Source organism: Pleurodeles waltl, chromosome 8, assembly GCF_031143425.1.
Source record: "Pleurodeles waltl isolate 20211129_DDA chromosome 8, aPleWal1.hap1.20221129, whole genome shotgun sequence".
NCBI classification, from domain to species: Eukaryota; Metazoa; Chordata; class Amphibia; order Caudata; family Salamandridae; genus Pleurodeles; species Pleurodeles waltl.
In genome coordinates, this window is record NC_090447.1 from 3,962,826 (window position 1) to 3,978,382 (window position 15,557).

Here is a 15,557-nt window from a genome sequence, read left to right on the forward strand (position 1 = left end):
TTGCTGTTTTAAAACTGAACCCTGAGGCTGCAGTGGTGAACTTGAAGGAATGATTTGCATTGTCACTTTAGGTAAGCCAAATATGTTAATCAGGCTTAACCAATTACCTATGTTTTTAGAGGTCAGGGTGCATACACTGGGTGCTGGACAGCAGTGCCCAGCGCTCAGCAAAATTCAGCAAAATGTGAGGGGTGAGCACACAGAAGGCATTTTCTTACAGTGCTTGGAGCGATCTACTGTCAAGGAATTTTCAAGGAATTGTACCTGTGAGAAAGAGATGGAGAGCTCATTAGGCACTGTTAATCCAACAAAACTGCAGCTACCCATGAGTGGCAGACAAGTAACTAATTGGAGGAACTATGAAACCACCAGAAACCCATGACAGAGAACTGTCCTTTGGTCAAGCTGGACCCTTGTCTTACAGTTTATTTGGAGGAGGGAAAGGCAGATTGGGGCTGATTACACCCCAGCATATACCATATGGATTCCACCAAGTGGGACTCAGGCCAAATTCCGGAGGCATTGTTTAGCCACCAGAAGCACTTTGTAAGGTCACGTTTTTGTGGTTGGTGTTGGATCAGTAGGTAAACCAAGGTAAATTTATTATTTGCCTAGATGCTGTCATTGGCAGTGGTCCTGTCTGTGAGATCCCAATAACTGGAGAGGAGGAAAAAGGACAGAGATTCATGGACTTGGTCTGTATAGAGACAACATGAAGCCAACTGTGTATATTTTGTGACAAGAGAATTTATAATGCTTCAAAGTGTCCAGTCAAGAGGCCAGAAGTGGATATTAGTGGGGCCTGCAAGGATGGGCAATATTAAAGACAATTAAGGTGTATATTGCTACTGCATGTCAAGAATTACAATGTTTTATGTATTCAGTCGTAGTAACAGATGGCAGACTTGCTCATGAACTGGTTGCATGTCCTTTCAGTAATGAGTGAGATGGGTTCTGGGTGGTTGGTTGTGGGTGTTCCCTGAATTTGTTTGTCATTGTTAAGCTCTCAGCTCACACCAAAGAGAAGACCTACCTATTTGTATGCAATACATCTTTGTGGGTTGATTAAGGACAACAAGAGGATGGTGTCCGGAAGGTGTCTTCACAAGGGTGTGGAGGAGGGAAATAGATCTGGGCAATGTTCTTGATGATGGGCATGGGTGCTGGCCCATGTCCCTTTCCTGGCTATACCAGCCCCAAACATGGGGGACACCCTTCACCTTTTCGCCCTTTACCTAGACTCCCAGAATGGATGCCTTTGGAGGGAAGGTTTGGTAAGTAGAGAACTGGGAAGAGCAGAGTAAGGAAAGGCAGAAGGAGGAGGAGGACAGATCCATGACTACATTGGATGAAGGACTCTGTGCAGTTCATGAAAGAGAAGGCAAAGAGAAAGGGGAAGAGTGGGGAGAGATGGGTTGCGACAGAGGGAGTACAGAAAGATGGAAAGATTGGAAATGAAGAGAGAGAGGAGGGCAGCAAGAGAGAGAAAGGGTAAGAGGGAGACAGCCAAAGCTAAATAGGATATCCCCAATGGAGCAGTGGACTTTTCAAATTCACCTCCTATCTGGAACGGAGTCTCGACAAACCTCCAGTTGTCCTCCTGAGACGGTTGATTGTATACGGTTAGTGACGATTTTCAATGAGTGCCTCACTTTATAGCGGGTTCTACACAGTCCTCAAGGTCTCCTTTCTCTGCTTGTCTGGTGGGATCCTTAGTTTCCTCCCTGCAGTTGTCTGGTTTTCTCTAAATCCCACATTGTGTGTTGTCCTCTATGGACCATGTGAGCTAGCAGAGTGTTACAAGTCGAGTTCTGATGTTGGTATCCGATCAAGACACAAATATTTTGTGGTGTTTTTGTGATCAATTTCATCTCATTAGTTGTTACATACAATTATCCATAAGAACATGTTTGACTTTCCTGAACTGTGAATTATCTTCTGACAGCCCTGGGGTCTAATGCAATGCCAAGCTATTCAAACTGTTCATACGGGGGCTGGAAAATAATACAATTCTACTCAATCCGAGATGCAAAATCATATTATGTGTATGAGACACATAACTGTGGAGAGGCAGGTTTGGGCATGGTTGACCTGTGGAGAACTTCATTGTGAGGCTGTGTGAAGCTGCCAAATACAAAAGTATCCTCTGCAGGTCAGGTTTAGCTATTAATGTTGTACAATATACAATGTTCATGTTTATGTTCAATGTTTGCTGCACATGGACATAACCAGGTGTTGGACCCTCCTAGCAGTGAAGGGATGAGTTTATAGTCTGAGCTATACAGAGAGGGTATTCCCAATCTAGAGAGAAACCTACAGAAGATCATCTGTTTCTAATTCAAGGCTTCCTGGGGGTGGGAACAAGCATACTTCTGACGGCTGAAGAAGGAAGGGCCTAAAGAAGATGTTAGAATTTTGAATTTTAATGCTAGAAATAATGGGTGTTTTTACAAACATTCCAATTTCACCCCACAAGAGTGAATGGCCAAAAGCATTCTTCATTTAATGGGGGAAGTCCTTTTCATTTCAGGTTCCTGCATTTTAATAAATCAACACCAATATTTGTGAGCTTTAACATTCTTCTTTTTTACTTGCTAGGTGTGCTTTTCCTACCAGGTGTCCTCGGGTAATACTATCTGGTCTAACTAGAATGATATAACACTTTGGAAAGAATATACACCCCAGCAGTCCAGCACTGGAGCACAGGATGGCAAACACCTCCACAGCCACCATGTACTTCCCCGTGTGCTCAGGTACGCTGGGATGAAGGAGATCCACACGCTGACAAACACCAGCATACTGAAGGTGATCAGCTTGGCCTCGTTGAAGCTTCCGGGCAGATTCCTTGAGAGAAAGGCCACAATAAAGCTGACTGTGGCCAGGAGGCCCATGTATCCCAGCATGCTGTAGAAGAAGATAGTGTCTGCTTCATTACACTCAAAGATTATCTTCTCATTGTAAGACTTCATGTTTAGTTCTGGAATTGGAGGCGAGTTCACCAGCCAAGCAGTGCAGATTACAGTCTGGACTAGTGAACAGAAGAACACAATGCAAATTGGTGTCTTTGGTCCCAACCACTTCCTTGCAGAACTACAAGGATGTGTTGCCTTAAATGCAAGAACAACAAGAATAGTCTTAGCAAGAACACATGAGACACTGATGGAAACAATAACTCCAAAGATAGGTTGTCGAAGCATGCAGGTGATTGTCCTAGGAGGACCAATAAAGAGGAAAGAGCAGAGGAAGCAGAATTGGAGGGCAAGGAGAAGCAGGTAACTGAGACCTCGGTTGTTGGCTTTCACAATTGGAGTGTGTCTGTATTTGATAAAGATTCCAAAAACGCAAATAGTGAAGAAGGTCAGGAGGGTGGTTGCAATGGTGAGTGTTTGTCCCAGGGGTTTGTCATAACTTAGATACTCAAATTCTTTTTGGATGCATTGATCATGTCTGTTGTTGGGCCACTGGCTCTCTGGACACTTTAAACATTTGACAGTTTCTGCAAAATAACAAAATAGTGTTAGGTAAGTAGAAAATAAGGATGGGACCAAAGGATCAGCTCCACCATCAACAACTACGAGATGCAAAGAAAGGCATTAACTCTCAGACTAGAAGCCAGCCCTACCAAGGCCAAAGAGCTCTTCACCATCCTCAAGGAGTTCTCCAACCCCGCAGCTGCCAACAAAGATATCATCTTATATCAAGTACTCTGCAACAACCTCTCAAACGTCTTCAAACAGAATAGTGCCAAAATCTACAACACATTTGACCCACAGCATACTGCTATAAAAGCACAGCAGTATACCCCCCTCATCGCCAAGCAGCAGCTAAACAAATGAAAGTCCCTCTAGAATGAAGATACCACTTCCCTGATGAATACCATCCACTCAGATGCCCACTCACACCCATGCCTCACTTCATAGAAAACCTTGACGAACAACCATCTCCCCAGTGCTCACTGCTATCATTAACATCATTAATATCAAGCCAATAAGGTATCCTCCACATCCTTTGGTTTGCTTATGCTTTTGGGGAAGGTGTTTAAAATTCTTCCATTTGTCGCTAAAAGACTTAGGCCCTCATTAGCCGCCCGCCAAAATCTGACCGCCGGGCGGCCGCCAATGCAGCCTCACTCCCGCTGTGGTCATTATGAGATCCCCGCCGGCCCAGCGGGGATCTCGGCCGCAACACAGGAGCCGACTCCAAATGGAGCCGGCGGTGTTGCGGCCGTGCGACGGGTGCAGATGCACCCGTCGCGCTTTTCACTGTCACTGTCATGGGGCCCCTGCACTGCCCATGCCATGGCCAGGCCCGCAACTCCCCGTACCACCAGCCTTTTCCTGGCGGTTCAAACCGCCAGGAAAAGGCTGGCGGTCGGGGACTCGTAATCCCCTGGGCAGCGCTGCAAGCAGCACTGCCCAGGCGGATTATCACCGCCGGGGCAAATGTGGAGGGAAACCGCCGGCCCTGGCAGGTGCGGCCCTGACGGTCTGACCACGGCGCTTCCGCCGCGGTCAAAATACCCAAGATTGCACCATCAGCTTGTTGGCAGTGCAATCGCCAAGACAGCCCTGGTGGTCTTTGACCGCCAGGGTTGTAATGACCCCCTTTTTGTCCAGGCCCTTATCATCTCATGCCTAGACTGTGGTAATGCCTTGTATATTGGATCCCCCAAATATGTGATCAGAAAGTTGCAGGTGGTGCAGAATGCCTCAGCCCATCTGCTTGTAAATATACCAAGGCTTGCATCAGCCAAATCAGCTATTTCCTCACTCCACTGGCTTTCCGTTGAACATGCCAAAGAGTTTAAAACCTTATGCTGTATTCATAGTGCTCTATACAACCGAGGTCCTTCTCTGCTTAGGACATTAGCCTCCCTCTACACACCTACCAGACAGCTTAGGTCCTCGACAGCAGCTCTAGCTCTCATTCCTAGAGTTAAGAAGTCTAGATGTGGTGGGAGCTCTTTGGCTTATCATGGGGCCAAATTATGGAATTCTCTACCTCTCAGCCTTTGTCTTACCAGCCATGAATTTTCCTTTCGGCGAGCACTAAAAACCTGGCTATTCAGAGCATAATCCTTCAGTTTACCTCTCAGAGTTTCATTCTCAGCGATGGGAGGCCTACGGGTAGCTATGCGCTCTATAAAAGACCTAACATAACGTAACATAGAAAACCTTGGACGAAAAATCATCTCCCCAGAGCTCACTGCTATCATTAACACCTCCATAACAAACGCCACCTTCCAGACTTGCTGAAAAAATGCAGAAGTCAACGCCGTATTCTAGAAACCAACAGCGGACCCCACCACCCTCAGTAGCTACAGACCTATCTGGATTCTGCCTTTTCCAGCTAAAGTAATGGAGAAATCCATCAATACCCAACTCACAGACCACCTGGAACTCCATTAAGTGCTCAGTCTGGCTTTCACACCAACCACAACACAGAAACAGCCCTCATTGCGGCCGCTGATGATATCAAAAGCTTCCTCGACCAAGGAGAAATGGACCTACTCATCCTCCTCAACCTCTCTGCATCTTTCAGTATGGTCTCCCATATCTCACTCATCAGAAAGCTTCAGCATTTGTGTGTCTGCAGATCAGCCTTCAAGTGGATGTCCTCCTTCCTCACAGACAGAAATCAATGAGTTAGACTTCCCTCGTACAACTCAGAACCCAAGAAACTCATCTGCCTAGTCCTTCAAGGATCATCACTCATCCCACAATTCTTCAATGTTTACATGACGCCTATCACAGACATCGTCAGAGCCCACAGCATCAACATAGAATCCTATGCTGATGACAAACAGCTCATCATCTCCCTTAATGACTCAACCAGCAAAATCAAAGCAAAATTTGCCAACTGCATGAGCAACATCACTGCTTAGATGAAAAACAACTGCCTCTATTTCAACACAGAGAAAACTGAAGTCCTTATCTTCAAAACCAATCACTCTCCCTGGGACACCTCTAGGTGGCACTCCAAACTTGGCCCCCACCCACCCATGCAGACCATGCCAAGAACCTCTGGATCATCCTGGACTCCAACCTCTCCACGATCAGACACATCAATGCCATCACCTCATCATGCTTCCTGTGAATGCTACACAAGATTGTCAAGTGGATCCCACTTATCACCAGCCAGAACAGTCACCCATGCTCTTATCACAAGTAGACTTGACTACAGAAACACCCTCTACTTTGGAATCCCAGCCCATGTTCTACGCCAACTCCAAACCACAGAATGCTGTCACCAGACTCATCCTGAACATACCATGAAATAAACACATCTCTCCATACCTCAACTATCTCCACTTGCACACAGCCCAGGAAAGATCTAAGTTCAAGCTACTACCCACACCTACAAAGCTCTCCACAACATTGGTCCAGCATACCTCAACCACCGCCTCAACCTCTACCAACCCACCCAACACCTTCGATCTGCGTCGCAGGCAAGAGCACACCTCCCTCACATGAGGACGGCCAAAGCAGAGGGTGCTTCTTCTCACAGCTTACAGCCAAGACCTGGAACAATTTCTGTAACACCACAGAAACATCCTCCTCCCTCATGGACTTCTGAATGAAACTCAAGACATGGCTCTTGCAAACAAAACAGGCATTATCTCCTCCTCTCTCCTCAGACCTACCCTACTCTACTCCTGGATACCCTCATGGATAATCAGCTGCACTCTTCACATCTACATATCATAACATAATGTTAAAAAGATTTGGTTGGCACCATTACATTTCACCTATGGCACATATTGCAGTGAATTGTGCAAACACCGCTACCTCTGTGTCATGAAAGTGACCTTGAAGTGAATGTGTGGTGTATGTGTGAGCACCATACACCCATATATAATGGCATCTTAATCACACAATCAATTACACACATCTCAACAGTGCGCCAATCTCTGCATTGTTTCATTGGCTTCACATAATCAGCCGGTGGATACCCTGCGCATTGTGCAGGATGCCTGTTACCACACCGGTCCAATACTCCTGTGTAATGCACTCCCTCATCACATTACACAAGATGCTTCTATCAGACTGCTTACCTTTAAAACAAAGTCCTCTCTGCAGGGAGAGCCTCTAAGATACTTGACCATACTGCCTGGAATATTCTCCCCACCTACCTCAGAAAAATCCCTAAATAGAAAATGAAAGGTTCACCTGTTCTGTTAATTTGTGACCAGCACTGTACTTGTCTTAAGTGCCTGTTTTGATTTTAGTGTTGACACTGCCCTAGCACCAAGGTGTTGCTGATCTTTTGTGTCAGAATATTGTGGATAAAAATATTGTTTCTTGAATATTGCTTAAGCAAAAGTCGCTTTAGGTGTTAATTCTCTATTATCAACTTGAATGGGCAATGTTTTTGTAAACAACATAGGGGGCAAAAAATTAAGTCAGGTTACATTCTGTAACTATATTCTGGTACTAGACCGCCTTAGAGTAACTAAATGTGTTTTAGAAATAAATAAAAGATAGCTGCTGTGCATTTGGAGAGATGTAGAGGAAGATTTACCAAGACTTTGCAGCAGTGTTCAGTCACACAAAGTGACACAAAACCAGCAAAGTCCTGAAGGGTGTTTCCTTCCATGCCCAGTGCAACCATTATTTTGGGATGACAAAGTGCAGGCTGACTGCAAGAAGATGGGCTACCCCTGGAGTCAGATTTAAAGAAATGTCCAAGACAGGTCCTTGTCAATAAACCTGCCTCAATTACCTTCTCGCTCACCTTTTCTTTTCAAATATTCTGCTCCACATTTTTACTTGCTCTGAACCTTCGCTGCAGTCAAAGAGAGGATGCAATAGTGAAACAGCAAAGTGCCTTATGAAAGGTCTGAGAACCTTCTGGGGGGGGGGCAGGATGGCCCGGAGAACAAACCTAGGTATTTGTGGAAAATGGAAACCCCTAGAAACAAACCCTTCATGAAGAAGGCAGAAGGGAATCTACTCTTAAAGACTGCAGCATATTTCTTCAGCTATGTACATGAAACCTCCAAGAACAGACAGAGGATTACGGGCCAGATGTATCAAGAATGCCTTTTGCGAGTCGGAAATAGCGATTTTTAAGAAATCGCTATTTCTGACTCACAAAATGCAATGTATCACATTTGCGATTCGGTAATAGAAATTTCTTAAAATCGCAAATGCTATTACTGAATCGCAAATTGCGATACCGGCCCCATTCGCACCTATGGGCCTGTAGGCCCATATTTGCGATTTTTTTGCATTTCCAAAATTGCGATTTCTTAACTCCAGGGTGCTGGGGGCCTAAGTCCCCCTCTGCTGCACCCCAAAAAGTTTTTTAGGACATGTAAGGTGCACACATGCCAAAAGGGCATGTGTGCTTTACATGTACATTTAAAAAATGTATTTTAAAAGTATTTTTAAATTTGGCACATGGTTACCAACAAGTTCAACTTGGTGGTAAAGAGCGATTCCTTAATGCCCAATTTGCATTAAGGAATTGCTTATTACATGTGCATAAGAAATCGCAAATACGGAATCCTTATTTGCGATTTCTTATTTAGAGAGTGCAATTTGCGACTCTCTAAACAGGGTCGCAATTTTAAGGAATCGCTATTTTAGCGATTCCCTAAAATTGCTTTCAGAATGCCTTTGATGCATTCTGAAATGGCTTTTTGCATTCACATACGGGCATTCGCACCGTTTGCGAATGCAAAAAGCTTTGATACATCTGTCCCTACATCTCTACCGCAGCGTATTTGAATTTTTTTCATGAACATTCTTGCTAGAGGACCTAGAATGTCACACCAGGTACTGAAGCTGCTATTGCCTTTGTGCCAAAATCTACGTAGTGTGCAATTCCAGCAGAGGGTGCAGTACCACTGGTCATGGCTAGATGTCCCTGTGGAGCCGACTGAGTTAGTTGTGTCTTGGGGCAATTATCATCCTTCAGCCCCTGAAAAACACAGTGCATTACACATCTGCAGGCCTGGCAGGGCTGTCAGAATATTATTACAAATAAGGCCCTCAAAACACAAACTCCCCTCAGCTGTAAAAACAAACTTTCTAGCTATAAGAGAGGTTAAATATACATTGAATGGTGGAAGAGGTTATGTTTTTTGGGCCCCCTCTAACCTAGCGTGACCAGGTGGCCTGGACAGAGAGAGTAGATCATTCTGAATGTTTTGGTGGTGATCCCATTGTCGTAGGACCACCAAAGGCCGAGTTATGGGCACAAATGTGTTGTAAAAGGAATGCTTGCAAAGCATTATGGGGTGAGTGTTCCCCGTATGCAGTGAATATTTTAGTATCCACTCTCCAGCTGTGCAGGGAGACCCGCTGTTGAGGATTCAATACCTGGGTCGATTTCGTGCTATATAAAGCCACAGAAAAATGTACAAAACACACACAAGACACAACTACATGTATTTACTGATTATGTAAAGTAAGGACCAAGTGAAGGGCAAATGCGGAAAATGAACCACAAGAATGCTTTCTGACAAACATGAGAGGCAGGGGAAATAAAAAACACATAGTCCCTCAAAACAACAGAAAAACAACCCAGGCATAATTAAACTGTTCTTTGCCGGTGATCCTCAGCCAAGAACAGGAAGTGACCTATTGGCTGCAAACCAGTTAGGAGGCAGCAAAGCAAGAGCAACACTGCCTTCAACCTATGGTAAGCGACAGGCGGAAGCAGAGTCCTTTAGTCATTCCAACAGGTCTTGCAGACAAAGCATGTACACTGTGTAGGGTTGATCTAAAAAATTGGATCTTTGGACTGGAGTAACATTAAAGTTACTTTATATGAGTGTAGATACTCTCTTAAAAAGTCCGGTGTCACTATGATCAGTGCCAACGTGTATTATAATGGAATTGCATTTATAAATCACTTAATATCCCTCAGAATGCACTGAAATGCTTTAAGGCAGGTAGCACATTACTCTGGAGCCCAGGATTAATGGTTAATATCCACTTACTCATTCACTTCATACCACACTGACTCGCTCAGTCACCTTTTCCTTCTCAATCACTTTCTCATGTACCTTATTCACTCACCTACTGATCCCACTCACTCTCATCTATGCAAACCACATAGCCACCTACCTATCTCATTCACTTGCTTACTTACAGGAAACTCACCACCTATCCCATAATCTTACTTACTCACGTACATATCCCTCGCAGTTGCTTCCTCATTTCATCCACTGAGTCAAAAAGAAAACTTGCTGACCGAGGAAGACTTCACATGGCTTCAGACTCCCACCCACACTCTATCCTCTGATATCAATCACGCAAAGATATCAGACCCCCCCACCTCAGCACCTTGAGACCCTCATGGGTGAGTAGTGCGCTTTACAAATTCTACGATTGATGGATTGATTCCACACAGGGAAAGCAGAGTCTTCTGTGAATATGCATGTGTTTCTTTACTGTTACACTTGGCATCCTTGCCGTGGTCTCCCCTAACTTTTGGCCTCTGTTTCTCAGGTTGTTCATTTGTGCTGGACTCTGCTTTTGCTGTTTTTATTACTCTGGACACTTTACCACCAAGTACTCATTGTAGGAAGGTAGCCTCTTTCTAGCCTTGTGACCCCCACTTTTGGACTGTTTGTGAGTATATGTCAGGGTGTTTTTACTGTCTCACTGGGATCCTGCTTGCGAGGACCCCAGTGCTCATAATTGTGAACTGAATGTGTTCCTTGTGTGGTGCCTAAGTGTGTCACTGAGGCTCTGCTAATCAGAACCTCAGTGCTTATGCTCTCTCTGCCTTTAAAATTGTCACTATAGGCTAGTGACCATTTTTACCAATTCTAATTGGCACACTGGAACACCCTTATAATTCCCTAGTATATGGAACCTAGGTACCCAGGGCATTGGGGTTCCAGGAGATCCCTATGGGCTGCAGCATTGCTTTTGCCACCCATAGGGAGCTCTGACAATTCTTACACAGGAGTGCCACTGCAACCTGAGTGAAATAACATCCACGTTATTTCACAGCCATTTTTCACTGCACTTAAGTAACTTATAAGTCACCTATATGTCTAACCCTCACTTGGTGAAGGCTAGGTGCAAAGTTACTAAGTGTGAGGGCACCCTGACACTAGCCAAGGTACCCCCACGTAGTTCAGGGCAATTTCCCCAGACTTTGTGAGTGCGGGGACACCATAACACGCGTGCACTACATATAGGTCAATACCTATATGTAGCTTCACAACGGTAACTCCGAATATGGCCATGTAACATGTCTAAGATCGTGGAATTGGCCCCCCATGCCAAATCTGGTACTGGGGTGCCAATCCCATGCATCCCCGGGGCTCCAGCATGGACCCCGGGTACTGCCAAACCAGCTCTTTGGGGTTTTCACTGCAGCTACCGCTGCTGCCAACCCACAGACAGGCATCTGCCCTCCTGGGGTCTGAGCAGCCCAGTCCCAAGAAGGCAGAACAAAGGATTTCCTCTGAGAGAGGGTGTTACACCCTCTCCCTTTGGAAATAGGTGTGAAGGGCCTGGGAGGAGTAGTCTCTCCTGACCTCTGGAAATGCTTTGAAGGGCACAGATGGTGCCCTCCTTGCATAAACCAGTCTACACTGGTTCAGGGATCCCCCAGCCCCTGCTCTGGCGTGAAACTGGACAAAGGAAAGGGGAGTGACACACTCCCCTGTCCATCACCACCCCAGGGGTGGTGCCCAGAGCCCCTCCAATGTGTCCCAGACCTCTGCCATTTTTCATGCAGATGTGTGAGGGCACAATAGAGGCCTCTGAGTGGCCTGTGCCAGCAGGTGACGTCAGAGACCCCTCCTGATAGGTGCTTACCTGACTAGGTGGCCAATCCTCCTCCGAGGGCTATTTAGGGTCTCTCCTGTGGGCTTCTCTTCAGATAACAAATGCAAGAGCTCACCAGAGTTCCTCTGCATCTCCCTCTTCGACTTCTGCCAAGGATCGACTGATGACTGCTCCAGGACGCCTGCAAAACTGCAACAAAGTAGCAAGAAGACTACCAGCAAATTTTTAGCGCCTAAACCTGCTGGCTTTCTCGACTGTTTCCTGGTGGTGCATGCTTTGGGGGGGCTATCTGCCTTCACCCTGCACTGGAAGCCAAGAAGAACTCTCCGTGGGTCAACGGAATCTTCCCCCTGCTAACGCAGTCACCAAACTTCTGCTTCACCGGTCCTCTGGGTCCCCTCTCCTCATGATGAGCGTGGTCCCTGGAACACAGGAGCTGGATCCAAGTGACCCCGACAGTCCAGTGGTCCATCTGTCCAAATTTGGTGGAGGTAAGTACTTGCTTCCCCAAGCCAGACAGTAATCCTGTGTACTGCGTGAACTGCAGCTGCTAGGGCTTCTGTGCACTTTTGCAAGGAATCCTTCATGCACAGCACAGCCCAGGTCCCCAGCACTCTGCCCTGCATTGCTCAACTCGCTGAGTTGACTACCAGCTTCATGGGACCCTCCTTTGTAGTGTTGAGACGACCGCCATGCTCAGTTTTCTTGAACTAGTGTTCAAGTACTTCTGCGGGTGCTGCCTGCTTTTGCATGGGCTCTCTGTATTGTTGAGTGCCTCCTCTGTCTTCTCCTCCAAGGGACGACCTCCTGGTCCTTCCTGTACCCAGGCAGCACCCATTTTCTTCAACTGCGACCTTTGCAGCTAGCAAGGCTTGTTTGCGGTCTTTCTGCGTGAAAACAACTCTGCATACTCCAGCACGCCGTGGAACATCTTCTGTGCAAAGGAAAAGTTCCTGGCATCTTCCGTTGTTGCAGAATCTTTAGCTTCTTCCACCCAGAGGTAGCCATTTTGCACCTTCATCCGGAGTTTAGTGGGCTCCTGCCCCTCCTGGACACTTTCGTGACTTTGCAGTCAGTTGTGGTCTTTGTAGAATCTCCTATCACGACTTTAGTGTGTTTCTGGGGAAGTAGGGTAACTTTACTCCTACTTTTCAGGGTCTTGGCGTAGGGTATCTTGGACATCCTTAGTGTTTTCTTACACTCCCAGTGACCCTCTACACACTACACTAGGCCTGGGGTCCCAAAGTGGTTCGCATTCCACTTTCTTAGTATATGGTTTGTGTTGCCCCTAGGCCTATTGCATCCTATTGTATTCTACAGTGTTTTCTCTACTTTTCTAACTGTTTACATACCTGATTTTGGTTTGTGTGTATATTTTGTGTATTTTACTTACCTCATGAGGGAGTATATCCTCTGAGATATTTTTGGCACATTGTCACTAAAATAAAGTACCTTTATTTTAAGTAACTCTGAGTATTGTGATACTTATGATATAGTGCTATATGATATAAGTGGTATAGTAGGAGCTTTGCATGTTTCCTAGTTCAGCCTAAGATGCTCTGCCATAGCTACCTCTATCAGCTTAAGCTGCTAGAATACTACTAATCTACTAATAAGGGATAACTCGACCTGCCACAAGGTGTAAGTACCATCAGGTACCCACTATAAGCCAGGCCAGCCACCTACACTCATATGTAAAATGAATGTGTTATTGACTTTCCATGATAGTCATATTTGATTTACTAGTAAGTTCCTAGTAGTGCACTAGAGGTACCCAAGGCCTATAAATCAAATGCTAGTAGTGGGCCTGCAGCACTCGTTGTGCCACCTACTTTAGTAGCCCTGTAAACATGGCTCAGACCTGCCACTGCAGTGACTGTGTGTGCAGTTTTAAACTGCTAATTCGACTTGGCAAGTGTACCCAATGCTGGGCCTAAACCTTCGCTTTTTATACATTTAAGGGACCCCTAAGGTAGGCCCTAGGTAGCCCCATGGGCAGGGTGCAGTGTATGGTAAAGGTAGGACGTGCTTATGTGCTTTACATGTCCTGACTGTGAAACACTGCCAAATTCGGTTTTCACTGTTGCAAGGCCTATCTCTCTCAGAGGTTAACATGGGTGCTGCCTTCAAATATTATTTAAGTGTAGATTCCCTTTGGGAGCAGATAGAAATGTGGAGTTTTGGGTCTCTGAAATCACAATTTAAAAATACATCTGTTAGTAAAATTTGTTTTTAGATTGTGTGTTTGAAAATGCCACTTTTAGAAAGTAGGCATTTTCTTGCTTAAACCATTCAGTGACTCTGCTTGTTTGTGGATTCCATGTCTGGGTCAATTGACAGTTGGGCTGTTTGCACCTCTCCTCTAGACAGTGACACAAAGGAAGCTGGTGTGTAGCCAGCATATCCTGATGAGCCATCTGGGCTGGACGGGAGGGATCCCCCTGGTGCGAGTATGGCACCTGGCCTGGGCAAGGCAGGATCTTGAAAACAACAGAGGCTTCTCTTTGAAATAGGCCTACTTCAAAGGCTGACAGGGGTAAAAGAAGAGCACCCAAACCCCCTGAAAATCAGATCACTTCTGGAATCAAGAGGAACCTCTGCCAAGGAGAAGAGCTAAAGAGCTGAGGAGAAGTGCTTCCCCTGCCTGTGGCTGTGATTTGTTGGGCTATCCTGCAGTTGCTGCTTCTGCCTGTGAAAGGGGAAAAAGATTGAACTTTGTTGTGTATTCCTGCTTGAGAAGAATCTCCCAGGGCTTGGACTGAGCTTGCCTCCTGTTTTTGAAGTCTCTGAGACAACAAAGACTTCTTTCTGTCAGAACTTGGGGTTTCTGCTGAGAGTCCTGCCTGGCAAGTGGTGCCCTAACCTGTCTATGGGCCCAGGAACGGTGCAGCTAGTGGAAAAGGACAGAAATCCACACAAAGACCGCAATGCGGGGAAACGTTTGATGCACCACCCGCCTTGCGGCTGATAAACAATGCACCACCGGCCTCACAGCTAAAATCGACACTCCACCTACACCACAGCTGAAAGATCAACACAGCACGGCTGGAGAAACAACGTGCAACACCCCCCAGCTGCTGCAGTTAATGACGCAAGCCCCCACGGAGCGTGGTTTCCTGACACCGTGCGACCAGATTTAAACGCAACATCGCTGGGTGTGGAAAATCAACGCAAAGCCTGCACGGACCCAAGGTGCCCGTTCGGATCGACGCCTCGCTCTCTTGCGGGAGAGAAGAAATGATGCACGCTGACCCGAATGGAGGAGGAACGACGCACATTCGCGCTTGCAGGTGAGAAATCGATGGATCGCTGCCCTTTTTCGATGCACACTCGCCCCTGAGGATTTATTTTGGAGCTACCCAGGTACTTTTGTGAAATAACAGCGTTCTCACTGTTTTTAAGGCTTAAGACTCTTATTATTTTTAAAATTCATAACTTGACTTGTGTACGTCGGATTTTTGTTGTTTTGGTCTTGTGTTGTTTAGATAAATAGTACTTATTTTTCTAAACCTGTGTAGTGTCATTTTGCAGTGTTTTCACTGACTTACTGTGTGTGTTGGTGCAAATACTTTACACATTGCTTCTGAAGTTAAGCCTGCCTGCTCGTGCCAAGCTACCTGCAAGGTTAACTGAGGTTGATTCTCCTTTATCCTAACTAGAGTGAGGGTCATTGCTTGGACAGTGTGTAACCTAACTGCAAACCAAAGACCCCATTTCTAACATTGGTGATCAGTTGTGAGGATTCGACTTGTATTTGTACTTGACATACAGTGATTAGGTGTACACCACTGTTTTCAGTGC

At 45.9% G+C, this 15,557-nt stretch overlaps 1 protein-coding gene across 1 annotated transcript in view; it reads right to left on the bottom strand.

The window, feature by feature from the left end:
* Nucleotides 1–2,571: 2,571 nt before the first annotated feature.
* Nucleotides 2,572–15,557, bottom strand: part of LOC138249001 (extracellular calcium-sensing receptor-like) — a 177,656-nt gene continuing 164,670 nt past the window's right edge. Inside the window, 2 exon segments of the mRNA XM_069203056.1 lie at nucleotides 2,572–2,744; nucleotides 2,747–3,496. Coding sequence (XP_069059157.1) covers nucleotides 2,572–2,744; nucleotides 2,747–3,496 — 923 coding nt within the window.